Below are 19,073 nucleotides of genomic sequence, written 5' to 3' on the forward strand. Positions count from 1 at the left end.
TTCTACAAGTTTGATACCCTGGCTGAGGAGGACCTGGTGTTTGCCCATTCGGTGCTGCAGAGTCATCCGCACTCTCCCGCCCGTTTGGGAGCTTTGGTATAATCCCCATGGTCCTTACGGAGTCCCCAGCATCCACTAGGACGTTAGAGAAAATAAGAATTTACTCACCGGTAATTCTATTTCTCGTAGTCCGTAGTGGATGCTGGGCGCCCGTCCCAAGTGCGGACTTTCTGCAATACGTGTGTATATAGTTATTGCTTAATAAAGGGTTATGTTATATTGGCATCCATTGGTTGATGCTCTGTTGGTTGTTCATACTGTTAACTGGGTAAGTTTATCACAAGTTATACGGTGTGATTGGTGTTGCTGGTATGAGTCTTACCCGGGATTCCAAAATCCTTTCCTTGTAATGTCAGCTCTTCCGGGCACAGTTTCCTTAACTGAGGTCTGGAGGAGGGGCATAGAGGGAGGAGCCAGTGCACACCAGATAGTACTAAATCTTTCTTTAGAGTGCCCAGTCTCCTGCGGAGCCCGCTATTCCCCATGGTCCTTACGGAGTCCCCAGCATCCACTACGGACTACGAGAAATAGAATTACCGGTGAGTAAATTCTTATTTTTTGTTTGTATCCATACAGGGCATCTATATTCCCATTTAGGTGATACTCAGGACAGAATGGGATTAAATGAGTGTTGACCTATTTCTATTTTGAAAAAGAATATTCTACTTTTAAAGAAGAAACAGGAAAAGAAAGTAGTATTTGCCAAGTAGTCAAATTGCCGGTATTTTGTGCAGTGTAGCAGCTGTGGGTTTATAGAAATGGTGTTGTTGACCATTTCATCCAATCAGATTCTAGCTATAATCTTCTAGAAGGTGCTAGATAAATAAGTAGAATCTGTTTGGTTGCTATGGGCAACATCTTCACTTCTGTAAACCTGCACTTCAGTAAATACATCCCTAGTCTCTATCTGGCACGTGAGCTCTACTTTATAATATTTTATCTTTAAATCCAGTCCCTACACCAAAATGTTAACTTCACTGGGATGTGAAAATGGGCGGACACCAAAAGGAGGACTCCTTGTTCCCTGTAAGAGAGTTTCACCTATTTCCTCAAAAGCAGAACCATGCAAAGTATACGACTGTTGATACCGGGACCCTATCAGCTTACACGCAATATATGGGGGCATATGTAGCAGGGTCAGAGGTTGCCGGAGGTGCAGGTTGCCGGCCGATCTCTGACGGTTTTTTAAAGGGGCAATCATTTACAAGGCAAAAGCATGCCTGTTAAATGACAGCCGCTTTAAAAAAAAATATATCCAAGATCGGCTTGCATCCTGCACCACCGGCAAATTCGGACCCTATTACATATGTCCCATAGATGGGACTACTGCTTGTCCATGCTGGTGGGTCTATAGGGGTATAGGTTCCTTCATCCACATGTAGTGGACTAGTCCTAAAACTACACCTTATGGGGATGACATCTTAAAGCTGGGTACGCATTTTCATATAGATTGTCTGTCAGATCAACAGACATTTTATCTGACAGCCTGGCACCCAGCAGGTATCGTAGCCATACAGTGTGAGATATCTCAGTCCATGGCCACACAATATCTGGATTCCCCCTTGTGGAAGAAACATTTCCCTGTTCTTTCTCTGAGAAGAAACAGGGAAAATGTTGGCTGTGGCAATACATACAGTACACTGCGAAAGAAAGGATCAGTAGGTCATGTTGGAATATTTCTCATTCCCGACTTCCCAATCATCGCTGATCGGTCGTGTCCATACACTATGCAGTTATTACCTGATCTGCCAATAATCATATAAGGTATGCCCAGCATTACTTATTTGAAGTAAGTTGACCAATATTTCCATCATTTAGACTCTTCGGTCCTTCTCTCTTGGCTTCTCAATTGATGTGTGGACAAGCATATATGTAAATTGGTAGTTCAGATTTTGAGGTAAATTTACCAAGGTGGGAGTTTTTTAGAACTGGTGATGTTGCTCATACCAACCAATCAGATTCTAGATAACTTTTATCTAGCTGCTTCTAGTAGCTAATAGATAGAATTTAGTTGGTTCCTATGGTCAACGTCACCAGTTCTAAAACAAAACCCCTCCCACCTTAGTAAATTTACCCATATGAATGCAGCCAGATGCCTTATAGACATCAACTGACCATTTCCCTGACACCTTCTCCAAGCAACTGGCCCCTCTCTTTTTTTTTTTTTCAATTTTCTATCTGCTGTGTGTGTAATTGCAATGCTTTGTACCCAGAAACACTGCATTAGTACACATTTATGACAACTTTTAAAAGTTAAAAATAAAAGAAGAATAAACACAATCTATGAAGACTATGGGGTATATGCAATTCACGGCGAATCGCGGCAAATTATCGCCGTTTTTTAATTCGACACAATTCGACAGGTGAATTCCGGCAGGTGGCTGCCGGAATTCACCATATTCAATGAAAAACGGATTCGACAGTCCCGCGGGCGAAAAACGGCCGATTTGCCGGATTTTGCAGCGAATTAAAAAAACGGGAAAAAACGGGAAAAACCCGGAAAAAAATGGCGTGGGGTCCCCCCTCCAAAGCATAACCAGCCTCGGGCTCTTCGAGCTGGTCCTGGTTCTAAAAATGCGGGGGAAAAATTGACAGGGGATCCCCCGTATTTTTAAAACCAGCACCGGGCTCTGCGCCTGATGCTGGTGCAAAAAATAAGGGGGACAAAAAGAGTAGGGGTCCCCCGTATTTTATACACCAGCATTGGGCTCCACTAGCTGGACAGATAATGCCACAGCCGGGGGTCACTTTTATACAGCGCCCTGCGGCCGTGGCATTAAATATCCAACTAGTCACCCCTGGCCGGGGTACCCTGGGGGAGTGGGGACCCCTTCAATCAAGGGGTCCCCCCCCCCCCCCAGCCACCCAAGGGCCAGGGGTGAAGCCCGAGGCTGTCCCCCCCCATCCAAGGGCTGCGGATGGGAGGCTGATAGCCTTGAGAAAAATGACAGAATATTGTTTTTTCCAGTAGTACTACAAGTCCCAGCAAGCCTCCCCCGCAAGCTGGTACTTGGAGAACCACAAGTACCAGCATGCGGGAGAAAAACGGGCCCGCTGGTACCTGTAGTACTACTGGAAAAAAAATACCCAAATAAAAACAGGAGACACACACCTTGACAAGTACAACTTTATTACACACTGCCGACACACACATACTTACCTATGTTGACACGCCGACTGCCACAGTCTCCGACGATCCGAGGTACCTGTGAAAAAAATTAGACTCACCTCAATCCAGTGTCCGGGAGATAATCCACGTACTTGTTAAAAAAAAAACACGAACACCCGTACCATGCCGGACTGAAAGGGGTCCCATGTTTACACATCAGACCCATTTCCCCGAATGCCGGGACACCACGTGACTCCTGTCACTGAGGTCCTTTCAGCCAATCAGGAAGCGCTACTTCCGTGGCGCTCACCTGATTGGCTGTGCGCGTGTGACCTCAGACAGCGCATCGCAAAGCCTCTCCATTACTTTCAATGGTGGGAACTTTGCCGTCAGTGGTGGGGTTACCCGCGGTCAGCCGCTGACCGGCGGGTGACCCCACCGCTAGCCGCAAAGTTCCCACCATTGAATATAATGGAGAGGCTTTGCGATGCGCTGTCAGCTCAGACGCGCACAGAGCCAATCAGCAGAGTGCAAGGACGTTGCGCTCGCTGATTGGCTTACGAGACCTTTCAGTGACAGCTGTCACGGGGGGGTCTCTCTGCATTCGTGGAAAGGGGTCCCATGTGTCAACATGGGACCCCTTTCAGTCCGTGTGGTACGGGTGTCCGGTTTGTTTTTTTGACAAGTTCGTGGATTTACCTCTGGACCATGGATGAGGTGAGTGTATTTATCTTTTCTTTTCAGGTACCCCTGGATTCTACTTGGAGAAGAGGACCGATGTCGGCGTGTGAACATAGGTAAGTATGTGTGTGTCGACGTATGAAATAAAGTTTTACTTTCACAGTGTCGGTCTCCTATTTTTATTTGGGTATTTTTTTTCCAGTAGAACTACAGGTACCAGCGGGCCCGTTTTTCTCCCGCATACTGGTACTTGTGGTTCTCCAAGTACCAGCTTGCGGGGAGGCTTGCTGGGACTTGTAGTACTACTGGAAAAAACAATATTCTGTCATTTTTCTCAAGGCTATCAGCCTCCCATCCGCAGCCCTTGGATGGGGGGGGACAGCCTCGGGCTTCACCCCTGGCCCTTGGGTGGCTGGGGGGGGGACCCCTTGATTGAAGGGTTCCCCACTCCTCCAGGGTACCCCGGCCAGGGGTGTCTAGTTGGATATTTAATGCCACGGCCGCAGGGCGCTGTATAAAAGTGACCCCCGGCTGTGGCATTATCTGTCCAGCTACTGGAGCCTGGTGCTGGTACAAAAAATACGGGGGACCCGTACTCCTTTTTGTCCCCCGTATTTTTTGCACCAGCATCAGGCGCAGAGCCCGGTGCTGGTTTTAAAAATACGGGGGAACCCCTGTCAATTTCCCCCCCGCATTTTTAGAACCAGGACCAGCTCGAAGAGCCCGAGGCTGGTTATGCTTTGGAGGGGGGACCCCACGCCATTTTTTTCAGGGATTTTACCATTCCATCCAAAAAAATAAAATAAAAAAAATATTATTTTTTAAAAATATATAAATAATACTTGTGCCTCCAAAAAAGACAAACCAAGTACCTAATCCCTTCTAATATAAATAGATATGATATTACCAAGAAAAAAAACACAAAAAAAACATGTTTTAATTTTTTTTTATTAGTTTCACCCACCAAAGTGTGGCGGATTGAAAATGACGAATTTACTGTCTAAAACCACTGTTGTCGAATTTCCAAACTTCCATTGAATAGACTTTGGTCGAATTGCAGCATGTGTATCATTGCAAAAAAGTCGAATTTGTCAAAAGTCGAATTTCAAAAAGTCGAATTTTGAAAGTCCGTTTTTTTGTCGGAAAGTACTGAATTGCATTGTCGATTTTTTTTTTGGGCGAAAAATGCCCAAAATTGTCGAATTTCGGGAATTTTTCGCCAAAAAAATAATAATCGGGGTATATGCAATTGCGGTCGAATTCCCAAAATTGTCGAAAAACTTGACTTTTTCGTAAAAAAAAAAAAATCGACAATGCAATTCAGTACTTTCCGTCAAAAAAAACGGACTTTCCAAATTCGACTTTTTGAAATTCGACATTTGTCAAATTCGACATTTCTGCAATGGTACAAATGCGGCAATTCGCCAAAAGTATATTCAATTGAAGTTTGGAAATTCGACAACAGTGCTTTTAGACAGTAAATTCGTCATTTTCAATCCGCCACACTTTGGTGGCGGAATCTAATACAATTTTTTGAAAGCATGTTTTTTTTTTGGTGTTTTTTTTTATTGGTAATAGCATATCTATTTATATTAGAAGGGATTAGGTACTTGGTTTGTCTATTTTGGAGGCACAAGTATTATTTATATATTTTTAAAAATATATATATTTTTTTAAAATGGAATGGTAAAAATCAGAAAAAAAATTGCGTGGGGTCCCCCCTCCTAAGCATAACCAGCCACGGGCTCTTCGAGCCGGTTCTGGTTGTAAAAATCCGGGGGGAAAAATGACAGGGGATCCCCCGTATTTTTAAAACCAGCACCAGGCTCTGCGCCTGGTGCTGGTGCAAAAAATACGGGGGACAAAAAGAGTAGGTGTCCCCCGTATTTTTTACACCAGCATCGGGCTCCACTAGCTGGACAGATAATGACACAGCCGGGGGTCACTTTTATACAGCGCCCTGCGGCCGTGGCATTAAATATCCAACTAATCACCCCTGGCCGGGGTACCCTGGGGGAGTGGGGACCCCTTCAATCAAAGGGTCCCCCCCCAGCCACCCAAGGGCCAGGGGTGAAGCCCGAGGCTGTCCCCCCCCCCATCCAAGGGCTGCAGGTGGGGGGCTGATAGCCTTGAGAAAATGTAAAGAATATTGTTTTTTTTTCCAGTAGTACTACAAGTCCCAGCAAGCCTCCCCCGCAAGCTGGTACTTGGAGAACCACAAGTACCAGCATGCGGGAGAAAAACGGGCCCGCTGGTACCTGTAGTTCTACTGGAAAAAAAATACCCAAATAAAAACAGGACACGCACACCTTGAAAGTACAACTTTATTTCACACATGTCGACACATACATACTTACCTATGTTCACACGCCGACCTCTGTCCACTTGTCCAAGTAGAATCCACGTGTACCTGTGAATAAAATTATACTCACCTGATCCAGTGTCCAGATTATAATCCACGTACTTGGCAAAAAAAAAAAACGAACACCCGGACCAAACGGACTGAAAGGGGTCCCATGTTTACACATGGGACCCCTTTCCACGAATGCAGAGACCCCCCGTGACTGCTGTCACAGAAAGGTCTCTTCAGCCAATCAGCGAGCTCAACGTCCTGGCACTCTGCTGATTGGCTATGCGCGTCTGAGCTGTCAGACAGCGCATCGCAAAGCCTCTCCATTATATTCAATGGTGGGAACTTTGCGGACAGCGGTGGGGTCACCCGCGGTCAGCGGCTGACCGCAGGTAACCCCACCGCTGAACGCAAAGTTCCCACCATTGAAACTAATGGAGGGAGCTGTGCGATGCGCTGTCTGACAGCAGACGCGCATACAGCCAATCAGGAGAGTGCCACGAAGTAGCGCTTCCTGATTGGCTGAAGGGACCTTCTGTGACAGCAGTCACGGGGGGTCTCTGCATTCGTGGAAAGGGGTCCCATGTGTAAACATGGGACCCCTTTCAGTCCGTTTGGTCCGGGTGTTCGTTTTTTTTTTTTTTGCCAAGTACGTGGATTTTAATCTGGACACTGGATCAGGTGAGTATAATTTTATTCACAGGTACACGTGGATTCTACTTGGACAAGTGGACAGAGGTCGGCGTGTGAACATAGGTAAGTATGTATGTGTCGACATGTGTGAAATAAAGTTGTACTTTCAAGGTGTGCGTGTCCTGTTTTTATTTGGGTATTTTTTTCCAGTAGAACTACAGGTACCAGTGGGCCCGTTTTTCTCCCGCATGCTGGTACTTGTGGTTCTCCAAGTACCAGCTTGCGGGGGAGGCTTGCTGGGACTTGTAGTAGTACTACTGGAAAAAACAATATTCTTTCAATTTTCTCAAGGCTATCAGCCCCCCATCCGCAGCCCTTGGATGTGGGGGGACAGCCTCGGGCTTCACCCCTGGCCCTTGGGTGGCTGGGGGGGGGGGGACCCCTTGATTGAAGGGGTCCCCACTCCCCCAGGGTACCCCGGCCAGGGGTGATTAGTTGGATATTTAATGCCACGGCCGCAGGGCGCTGTATAAAAGTGACCCCCGGCTGTGGCATTATCTGTCCAGTTAGTGGAGCCCGATGCTGGTGTAAAAAATACGGGGGACCCCTACTCTTTTTGTCCCCCGTATTTTTTGCACCAGCACCAGGCGCAGAGCCCGGTGCTGGTTTTAAAAATACGGGGGATCCCCTGTCAGTTTTTCCCCCGGATTTTTAGAACCAGGACCGGCTCGAAGAGCCCGAGGCTGGTTATGCTTTGGAGGGGGGACCCCACGCAATTTTTTTTCGGGTTTTTTCACGTTTTTTAAAAATCGGATCAAAATCCGTCAAATCGGCCGTTTTTCGACAGCGGGACTGTAGAATCCGTTTTTTATTGAATATGTTGAATTTCGGCACCCAATTGCCGGAATTCGACTGTCGAATTGTGTCAAATTAAAAAACGGGCGAAAAATTGCCGCGATTCGCCGCTAATTGCATATACCCCTCTATGGCTGAATTTGGTTATTATATAATCCACCAGGACCAAACAGGCTTTATGCTTGCCAAATCTACAAGTCTGGGAGCAAAACCATAAGATCTTGTGAGTGGATTCAATTAAAGGGGGGATCCCTTTGTAGACTTGCTCTCTGTGCTTCTTTGTATGTTTCCGTCTATTGCTGTATAGAAAGCATGACTTATTTTTTACTTGCACCTTTATAACCGTGACATATTGTTATCTCCAAAGGGACTTTGCTCTTAACTGAATTGGCCCAATGTTGTCTCTACTAGAATTTGTGCCAGAAGTTGGATGCTGATAATATGATCTTAGTCTTCTTTGATCCCAGTCATAATTAAACTAATTAACTAAAATATAATTAATCTGTTTCATTGTGTAGCTCTGATCATTAGCAGGTATAGCAGTGCCCTGCTTAGTGCTGTCCCATGCTCTCCCATTTGAGAAACATTGATTTGTCAAATGATGGTGGTCTCTAACCTGACAAATTCTATAGAAACTGACAAACTATGAAAATACCTTGCAAAAGAGAGAGGGACAAATTTCTAAAAAAAGAATCTGACTCGTTTCTACCTGATTTTTATAACTACTCCATCCTCTGTGTTGTCTATACCTGCAAGGACTTGTACACACAGGTGTTGTAAAACAATGGTTGTTAAAGCCAAGAGAAAACCTTGCACTTTGAAAACATACTTTGAATGTTCTGCTAATAACGAGGACAAAGTCTGCAGTGTTGGTGTGCGGTGTAATTAACTGCTTGACTGGCATAGTCACATGTCACTGGAGCCTGGCTTGGTCGCATCATAAAAAACAAAAAAAGTTAAGTGATTTTAATGAGCACTGCCCTTAAAGTCCATTATTAAGACTTGTGAATGCTGCAGACTATGTTGAAATTGACCTGAAGAAAAACAAATTAAGAAGCAAACCTTGGCAGACAGTATGTATGTATCACATTATTTTTTTGGACCGTCAAACGCTAAAGTGCACTAACTAATCTTTAACAATGTGCATACAGTGGGTTACTCAGAGATGGACGCAGATCTTGCTTCCCGCAGCAAGATCTGCTTTTATCTCCTTACATGCTGGAGGGCGGCCCAGCACAGGGCAAGGCTGCCCATCATGTGTGTGGCGCTGCCTCACGTTGTGTCCATTACCTGTGGACGCATCAATTTAATGTCAACCTGTGCCTGCGCAGGTCCGCCAACATTTTTTCTATCGGCGTGGCTGTGTGTGATGTCACCCAGCCGCCCTAAAAAATGCTTGCAACACCCCCCTGTGTTAGCCACCATGCCCCCGCAATGCCGAAACACCGCCCCCCGAACGGCCACCACTGTCAATTACTTTGCGGTCACATCCTTCCAGGATGCAGCCACAAGGAGAAGGGTTGCGCATGGCTGGTGCTTATGCGCAGACTAGATGGACACGGTTGCTGTGTCCAGACGTGGCTGCGTCCATCTCTGAATCGGCTCCTCGGTGTATAATTATATTGACACCTACAGTGTGTAGGAATGCTAATAGTTCTAAAAAGGACTACATTCTAGTTATAAATCGCACCTCTTATCTCTGTGTAATTGCCTGAGGGATGAATCTTCACTGTCCGCATACACTGACTTGTTGCCATGCTCTGTGTGAAGGATATACTGTAGGTCTCCAAATAATTACTGAAGCAGCATTTTACACGTTATAGGGATGCAAACTTCAAAATAATGGTTCAATTTTCTGTGTGTAGAAAAGTAGTATCTGAAATGTGTATATTTTTTCTTTTTTTAATTAGAATTCAATTGTATACATTATGTGAGTACAATAGATTAATAAAAATTCATTTTATATATATATATATATACACACACACACATACACACACATACACACACACACACACACACACACACACACACACACACACACACACACACACACACACACACACACACACACACACACACACACACAACGGCAGCCATGAATCAGAAGTCCCTCTTGCTCCTTCCTCTTCTCCATTGCTCCGCTATTTAGGCCCCTTTATTTACTGAGGTTAAGTCATGCTTACACTAGCATTATGTAATGTATGGTGTATGTAATCTATTGGTTACAATGACTTCATACACATTTGCAACTGCATGTTATGTCCTCCATTGACAACCCTCCTCCATGTGACTACAAGTGCAGGCAGTGTCTACCATGGCATGACAGACCCAGTTGTGTTGGGAAACCACCCTCACGTAATGGTCCGATAGAAAAGTAAAGTACTTCTCCCTGCGTGAAGGAGAGTGGTGCTTATAGAGGCTATGCTTTTTCATCGCTCATCATTAGAAGATCTAAAACCACTACAAGAATAATGGTTGTGCTTAAAACAAATTGTAACTGCTATTCACTGAATGGAATGAGGCTTTTCTGTACATAGATTTGTGTTCTTAAATGTGTAATTCCATCACATGTGAGTTATCATGTGGCTGATGTACATGTAACAGTGCTATCCTCTACATTAATGGAAGACCTAATGCAGACATCATTTACAGTTTGTGACTGGTCGCTGTATGTTCTTTCTTTCCCTCAGGCATGGGAAAATGATGTTGCCCGCTTCCAGTCTATGTTCAGACACCCTCCTCATACAGAGCTGATAGTTGTTGTGGGAAATCATGACATTGGATTTCATTATGAGTAAGTACAGTGCTTACATCCAGCAATTTTTATGTTGAAATTGCATAAGAAGTGAGGAAATCAGTAAGATTAGGGGTTTTGAACTTCGACCAGTAACAATAGGTACTGTACGTATGCCTTGCTGGTATCACAAAGGAATGACAGTAGTTGTTAGTTTTTTTTTTTTTTTTTTTTCAATGTAAAGAAAGACTGCTATAAAGGCAGTAAAAGTGCAAGGAAAACAGAGAACAGAGGAAACAAAAGAGGCTGTCAAAACAGAATATTCAATGTGTGCGTAACTGTGTGGGAGCAGTTATAGAGGCCCATAAAATACAAGGAGAGAAAAACAATAGCATTTCTAAACATTATTAGGAAAGCTAGTGTGATGTGCACGGTGAGGCAAAAATTAGGAGAAGCAGGAGGTCCATGAGAACTAGGTCAATGATCCGTAAGGTCATCTCTATATAAACCAAAATGGGAATGACACCTACGATTCCAGTGAAATATCAAGGCAGGAGAACCATGAGATGGGGTTCTCTTCTGAAAACCAACAGATCCTTAAGTATTTGTACAAGTACATAACGTTGGTGATGATGGTGATAATGGCTACATCGTCCGCAACACTAACCATTTCTTGTAGTCTTTTTTTGTAAATTAATACATACTTCTCAAATTACTTCCTTCATTAGCATTGCAGCTACTGTGTATACTGTAATACCTGATTCTGAGGTGGGAGTATAGCAAAAAAAGTGCAAGTAACTGTGCACATGGACAAACCATGCTGCAATACAAGGGGCACACATACATTTATTATATTTACATGTGGGGTAAGTATGGGCTGCTTTACCGTGCAGCCCACAAATACTTGACAGCTTTATAAACTGTTAATACATAAAATAAATTTTCCCTTACATCTACTCTGGGGGAAACTGATCACAATGGGGTGTAAGAGATGCTGTGAGGAGTTGGCACATCAAACTGCACTTGTTTGTAAGCTAGCCCCTCCTCTCTACATCACATAGGTCCAACTTTGGCTTGCTGCAGGAGCAACTTTGAGAGTTTTATTTTTAAATGTGAGTACCAACGTAACAAATGGAATCCTTGTGGTCTGTGATTGCTGCAGTAGAGAGGGATGAGTTTCTAGCATATATAGCTGTCGAAGACTACTTGCATGTTCCTATTTGGGAAGGTCATCCTAGCCTGCTCAGATTTGCATTAGAGGGTTGACCACAGCGCCCAGGATCTTTACCTAGATCATGGCGGTACTGGCAGCCCTTCTGCAGTCAGGGGTGATGGTCATTCCATACTTAGATGGGGTGGTATTCATGTGACCGCCGGTCAGCTGACCGATAGTCACATGACCTCCTCCACGAGCCCGACGGCTCACTTTCCCGATGGTCGGCATGCCGGCCAACAGGGACTATTTCCACTCGTGGGTGTCCACGACACCCATAGAGTGGGAATAGAACCCGTGGCGACCGCAGGTCGCCACCGAGCCCGCAGCGTGGCGAGCGCAGCGTGGCGAGCGCAGCGAGCCCGCAAGGGGCTTGCTGCACTCGCCCCTCCCCGCCGGCATCCCGGCGTCGGTATGCTGTCGGGTATGCTGTCGGGATCCCGGCGTCGGTAAGCTGACCGGCAGTCAGGAGAACGCTGGTCAGCCATACTACACCCCTTAGATGACCTAATGATAAAAGCGGAGTCTGCTCTACTTCTTCAGGGCCATCTTCTTTTGACAGTATGGACATTGGAGGCTCATGGATGGATAATTATAAATTATCCCAAATCTCATCTTGTTCCTTCACGTCTGGTGTTTCTAGGCCTTCTGTTCGACACCAGGGCCTTCTGGTTCTTCCTTCCTGAAGACAACATCTTGACAGTGAAAGAAATAATTTTTAACTTTACCACTGCGCAAAAAAAAGCAGCCTATGGAACTAAATTGGTTTAAAGTGTCACCCACACTCAAATTCACATAAACGAATACAAGATCACCAATGTAAAGTCCCTCGGCGCAGTCGGCACAGAGGATCGGGGCACGAATTTTGGACTCTTCTGGCTGAATGCTGAGCATCCGGGGATGCCTGTTATATTACATCTCATGCTCTTTTTGTCTGCTTATGCCTAAGTAGACAATTTGACCGGGTGAGAGTCCATCATAACTGCCTCTTTTATGTCTTATGTAACATCTTTTGTGTGTGAATTATAATACTATATTACGCTATTTTGGACCATTTTTTTTCTCTTAAGGATCACTGGACCCTGAATTTCCTTGTAGGCAGTGCCCTCTCAAACCACATGCTGTTTTGTCTACATATCAAGTAGACCCCTCCATATGGTAGGAGTCCATTATATTATTCCACATTGTATCACTTGAAGAATGCAATATTTCTCTATGAGGTGTCTCTACTGTTATTTCTTTTGAGGAACATTTTGAAAATAGAGGCATCCATGCTCGTGGACTGTTTATCTGACTGATATTTGTCAGTGTGCCATCCAGTGTTTAAGCTCCGAGGGACTTTATATTGGTGATCTTGTTTTTGTTTATAAGATCTTGACAGTGCACAAACAGGTGTTGGCAATACTAGCGAGTGTGCAGACAGGTGTCAGTACTCCAGTGCATGTGCTTGTGAAGGAAGATGGTGTCATGCTCATTTCCTGGTCCAGGTCAAATCACCGTCTGGAGGCTTAGTACTGTTCCCAGCAACTCATCAGTCCCTACTTTGGTGGCTGGCCATGAATTGGATCTAGGGCCTAATTCAGACCTGATCGCAGCAGCAAATTTGTTCTCTAATGGGCAAAACCATGTGCACTGCATCTGTGGCAGATATATTTGCAGAGAGAGTTAGATTTGGGTTGGTTATATTGTTTCTGTGCAGAGAAAATACTGGCTGCTTTATTTTTACACTGCAATTGAGATTTCAGTTTGAACAGACCCCACCCAAATCTAACTCTCTCTGCACATGTTATATCTGCCCCACCTGCAGTGCACATGGTTTTGCCCATTAGCTAACAAATTTGCTGCTGCAATCAGGTCTGAATTAGGCCCCTAGTCAGTAGATGCAAATACCAGAATAACCACGGCCATCAGTCTCTCTGGTTGGGGAGCGGTCACCTAGGACTATTGGAGGAGGACTTTTGTCAGTAGACAACTACTCCTAAGCTGAATGCTTTAATCGCTAGGCTAGCAAAAGCAACAACTATTCCAGTTGCGGATTCTTCAATCTCGAATTATTCTTCAGATCGCAAGTGTGAAGGGTCAGTTAAGTCTATTTTTTTTTTCCAGAGGAATTCCTGTATTCCTGAGGTCCAGACTTTTTTCAGGTGGTGTTACACCGCGGCTCTCCCCCCCTCCATGTAGTCTGATGGGATTTTAGGCCCTCATTCAAAACGCGATCCAACCACAAAAATTACTAACATGATGCGGGCATAGGCGCAGGGCTCGTCCTGCACATGCGCCCGTATTTTCTACGGACGGCCCGCAGTAAATGTGAATGCCTCTGCTTGTCAATCAGGCAGAGGCATTCGCGGGATGGGAGGGTGGCAGCAACGCTCCGTCTCCAAGATGGAGCGCTGCGGGGGCAGCGTGGGGAAACGGAGGCGTGGTGGCATGAACGGGGGGCATAGTGTGATTAGGGCGGCTTCTGCCATCACAAAGATGGCGGCGGGCCTCCAGCGGACGCAGCCAGGCTGCGCTGGCAGGAGGCTTCCTTACTTTGTTCTCACCGCAATTTCAGTGTGTTGCATGGGGTGCGGAAACGGGTAGCATGCTGGGCGACCTTGCCCTGTGATGGGTGGCCCCCAGCATGCAAACAAAAGGATTACAAATTCTGCTTTTTAGCTGAATTTTCAATCTTACTGAATCGGGTCCTTAATTAGGTTTTGGTGGTTTTGTAAAAACCTTCTTTTGAGCTTCTTGATGTCGAATTTATGAATCTCATGTGGAAGGTGGCTTTCCTATTTTTCACCTGGATAGGGCTGTTTTGAGGCCTGCACTGTCTTTTCCGCTTAAGGTAGCATCTTATTTTTAATTTAAATTCAGAAATTGTTACACCTGCCTTGGTTCAGGATTTGTCATCAGGGGAAGGTATTGACTTGTCCTTGCTGGATGTTGTGTGAGATTTACAGATTTATGTTGATCACTTGGCTTCTGTGCGAAAAACGGATAGTCTTTATTCTGTATGATGCGCACAAGAGGCTCGTCGGTGTCCAAGATGTCCATAGCGTGATGGATAACAGCGGCTATAGACCAGACATATGTTTCAGAACTTGTTCCTGTTCACGAGCATGTTGTGGCTCATTCGACCAGGTCAGTGAGCACCTCTTGGGCAGTGCGGCATGGTATGTCAGTGAAGCAATTATGCAAGGCAGCCAGCTGGTCATCAGTTCATACATTTACAACATTTAAAAAATGAATTGTGCAGTGGACACAGATGCTGACTGACAGACGCACAGCTTCTCTAGTGTGACTCCAGATTACCTCAGCGGTACCAGGGGGTCATAGCAGGTGGGGAGCGATATTAGTGTACTAAGTCCCCAATCTGGGTACTTAGTCTGCGACCCGGTTAAGCTTGGCATTAGCGATAAGGGCACTGTGGGCTGGCTCCAACATACTCTGTGTCTCCCTGGAAGGGTTCTTTGTGGGTTAATTGTGTTTTTAACCTTTCTTGTGTGTGCTGTCACATTTACATGTCAGGCAAAGAGTGTGTTTCCCGACTATGATCCAAGCTAGGAAGGGGGTAACATCTAAGTGTTACCATCGTATTTGGAAGAAATATATCTCTTGGTGTGAGAGCAGAAATTATTCTGTGGTGGAATTTCATCTGGGACGTTTCCTGCTTTTTCTACAGGCAGGTGTGGATGTGGGTCTGCGTCTGGCCTCCATAAAAGTCCAGATTTCAGCCTTGTCCATTTACTTTCAGAAACAATTGGCTTCTCTTCCTGAGATCCAGACGTTCTTGAAAGGTGTTCTGCACATCCAACCTCCCTTTGTGCCTCCTACGGCACCTTGGGATCTTTATTTGGTGCTGCAGTTCCTCCAATTGGACTGGTTTGAACCGTTACAGGAGGTAGATGTTAAATATCTTATGTGGAAGACAGTCACACTGTTGGCCATGGCTTCAGCAAGACGTGTGTCGGAGCTAAGGGCGTTGCCCCTACTTAATTTTCCATGAGGACAGAGCTGAACTCAGAACTCGTCAGCAATTCCTTCCTAAGGTTGTGTTTGTGTTTCACATCAACCAAGCTATTGTGGTTCCGACTGTTACGGACACCTCTGCTCCTTCAAAGTCTTTGGATGTTGTGAGGGCTTTGAAGGTGTATGTAAAGAGGACAGCTCGTCGCAGGAAATCCGACTCGCTGTTCTTACTCTATGATCCCAATAAAATTGGGTGTCCTGCTTCTAAGCAGTCCATTGCACACTGGATCAGGCTCACTATTCAGCATGCTTATTCCACGGCAGGCTTGCTGGTTCCGAAACTTGTTCAGGCCCACTCGACTAGGTCGGTGGGTTCTTCTTGGGTGGCTTCCCGTGATGTCTCTGCTTTACAGCTCTGCCGAGCAGCTACTTGGTCAGGTTCGTACACTTTTGCAAAGTTTTATAAGTTTGATACTTTGGCCTCTGAGGACCTTCAGTTTGGTCAATCAGTTCTGCCGGGACCTCAGCACTCTCCCACCCGGTTTGGGAGCTTTGGTACTTCTCCATGGTACTAAATGGAACCCCAGTATCCTCTAGGACGTAAGAGAAAATAGGATTTTAATTACCTACCGGTAAATCCTTTTCTCGTAGTTTGTAGAGGATACTGGGCGCCCGCCCGGTGCTTCGTTATTCCTGCACTGTTACTTGGTTAAGTATTGTTGTGTGGTTCAGCTGTTGCTGTTCATGTTTCAAGTTTGGTTAGCATGGCTTTCCTCTTGTTTGTGTGTGCTGGTACGGAATCTCACCACTATCCTTGTCTATCCTTCTCTCAAAGTATGTCCGTCTCCTCGGGCACAGTTTCCCAGACTGGGTCTGGTAGGGGGGGCATAGAGGGAGGAGCCAGCCCACACTATCAAATTCTTAAGGTGCCCATGGCTCCTAGTGGACCCGTCTATACCGCATGGTACTAAATGGAACCCCAGTATCCTCTACGGACTACGAGAAAAAGGATTTACCGGTAGGTAATTAAAATCCCTATTTTTTACACTACAATTTAGATTTGTCCCCCACCCAAATCTAAATCTTTCTGCACAGTTTAAATTTGCCCCACCTGCAGTGGAACATTGGTTTGCCAAGCACAGTTATACCCCTTTCAGACTTAAGTAAAAACCCAGGAAATTGCTAGGGCTCTGCTACTCGATCTGGGTTCTGCTTATGTCTGAACCGGGTTGACAGGCCAGGGTCTGCGACCCTGCAATCGATCAGGGCTATTTTCCCAGGACTTGCAACCTGGGCTAGTGCCCCGGCTTATGTTTGAAAGGAATAACCCGGGTCCATCACCAAGGTGTGAACTGGGGATAAGTACTGAAACTCCAGCTTTAACCCATGTTCTGTGTTCTGGGTCCAAGCCGTGTTAAAGACGGGGTTTATATCTGAAAGGGGGTATTGCTCCTTTTTGCTTTTCTCCCACAGATTTGGGCCCATTATGTTGAGTTGCATCCATCTATTCAGATTTTTTTTTTTTTTTTTTGTCCTTTCCATGTGGAGTACAACAAGAAAGAGAATATTCCAGTTGTATCTGGATAAAGCATTTTTGTATGTCTTTGAACTACCCTATGCTATAGGTGTGTTCAGAGATAGTGTTTCACCCAAGATTATCCCGGGGTGTGTTTGAGTTTTAGTACTGAAATTAGTACTCTTGCTAACTCATTATAGAGCAGCACCCAGAGTAAGGGGAATCCAAATGAAGTTTGTGGCATTTACTTCATAATCACAGAGTCTGATCACTTCAGAAAAGAAGTGATCTTGTTAAGAAGGAACAGGATCAATGAGAGAAGGAGCACATCCTCTCACCTGTAAATTTAGTTACGCTCAATAGTCACAGCATAAAATAAAGGCTAGTGGGCACCCCTGATGGTCCCTTTGCTTTAAGGCAAAGAGTTAAGATGCCCAACCATTGGCACGATCATGATATGACTATTATTTGTGAAAGACATAAAAGCTCGCAGATTTGATTCAATTGGTAGACTGAAAATAGTGAAGGACATGACTGCTATAACTCACCACTCTGCTATGCCTTTATGTGATCAGGAATGTGTTTATTTCCCCTAACAGAATGACAGTGCACAAACTAAGAAGATTTGAGGGGGTATTTAATGTCACTTCTGGGAAAGTAGTGTCCCGAAAAGGAATTAAGTAAGTAGATTGATTAAATGAAGTTCTACGGTTGTTGTGTTTTTTTGTTTTTTTTTAAATGATTTTCTTTTATTTATTTATCTTTATTAGTTCTTCTGAATAATGTGTTCCTAAACACTAACCTCTCTATGCAACTTGTAGTACCCTAATAACTAGTAAATCTCTGTAGGTGCATTAACACTTTGGCTAGGTGCAGAATGTTAATGCATATAGGAGGTTAGGTGAAGACATTACTCACATTAGTAATAGAGAAGCAGCATTTGGAATTTTAAGATTTCATAGTGCACATTTCTACACAGTCCTTAACCCATTTTGTTTCTAGTTTTAAATCCCTAGTTAATTAAAAAGAACTGGCTATTTGAAAAGATAATCACGGAGACTCCTGGGCTTTACAGTTCCACTCACTTCTTAATGTAATAACATTACCTTCATAGGAAGGTAGCCAGCACATGGGAAACCACTGAAATCTGTTATAGGTATTGCCCATCTTCAGGTGACTGGTGTGTTTAAGTCATCATTCATGTGTGTGTGCTTGTGTATATATAGCCTACATATATCATACATACATATGATCATAGTGACGTTAGCTAACTTGTCCTGCATCAACTGTGTCATCCGCAGTTTGTAGCAGGGTGTATATATGGAAGGTAAAATATATATCCCACTACAAACTGCAGAAAGTTGAGACCTTATAGATATATTGATTGCTGGTACCTCAGTATTTTGACGCAGATCTGTTGTTACTGGTGTGTGTGTGTATATGTGTGTGTATATGTGTGTGTATATATATATATATATATATATATATATATATATATACGGTGCGGGTCCGGCACAGCCACTTAAGTAATATATCACACTGGGTGCCTTCACATAGAGATAGTCAGCGAACACAGCAGGTGCGGCACTCCAATGATTTGAGGATGCGTGAAACAGAAGTTACAACGTTTCAATGCCCTTTATTATGCGGCATTTTCGTCAGGTAAACAAAAATAACATACAAACATCTTACCTAAATAGGTATCACCCTGTATGTGACACGAGGACGCCGCGGCGGGGCTTCACGCCCAGCACCCGGCGCATTCGTGATGACGTCACGGCGCTCAAACGCGAGATGCCGGACCTCAGCAGTGACATCACCATAGTTACAAGTAACAACAATAAGCAGCAATAGGTCAGATAAATATCACTATACTATACATAAACAGCATCACAACTAGTAAGGATAATCATAAAAAGATCACATACAGCACTAATACTAGTAGTTACTAGAAATGCAGAT

General features: G+C 44.7%; 1 protein-coding gene across 7 annotated transcripts in view; it reads left to right on the forward strand.

Annotated features, from left to right (window-relative positions):
• MPPE1 (metallophosphoesterase 1) overlaps positions 1–19,073 on the forward strand; it is a 296,325-nt gene that overhangs the window by 142,312 nt on the left and 134,940 nt on the right. For all 7 annotated transcript variants that reach the window (XR_010177827.1, XM_063923442.1, XM_063923443.1 and 4 more), the window contains exons 4-5: positions 10,382–10,485; positions 17,711–17,791. Coding sequence is in view for 6 of the 7 variants with exons in the window: in XM_063923442.1 (XP_063779512.1) it covers positions 10,382–10,485; positions 17,711–17,791 (185 nt within the window). In the remaining variant the exon portion in view is untranslated. The remainder of the gene's footprint in view (positions 1–10,381; positions 10,486–17,710; positions 17,792–19,073) is intronic.

Source organism: Pseudophryne corroboree, chromosome 5 (genome assembly GCF_028390025.1).
Source record: "Pseudophryne corroboree isolate aPseCor3 chromosome 5, aPseCor3.hap2, whole genome shotgun sequence".
Lineage (NCBI taxonomy): Eukaryota > Metazoa > Chordata > Amphibia > Anura > Myobatrachidae > Pseudophryne > Pseudophryne corroboree.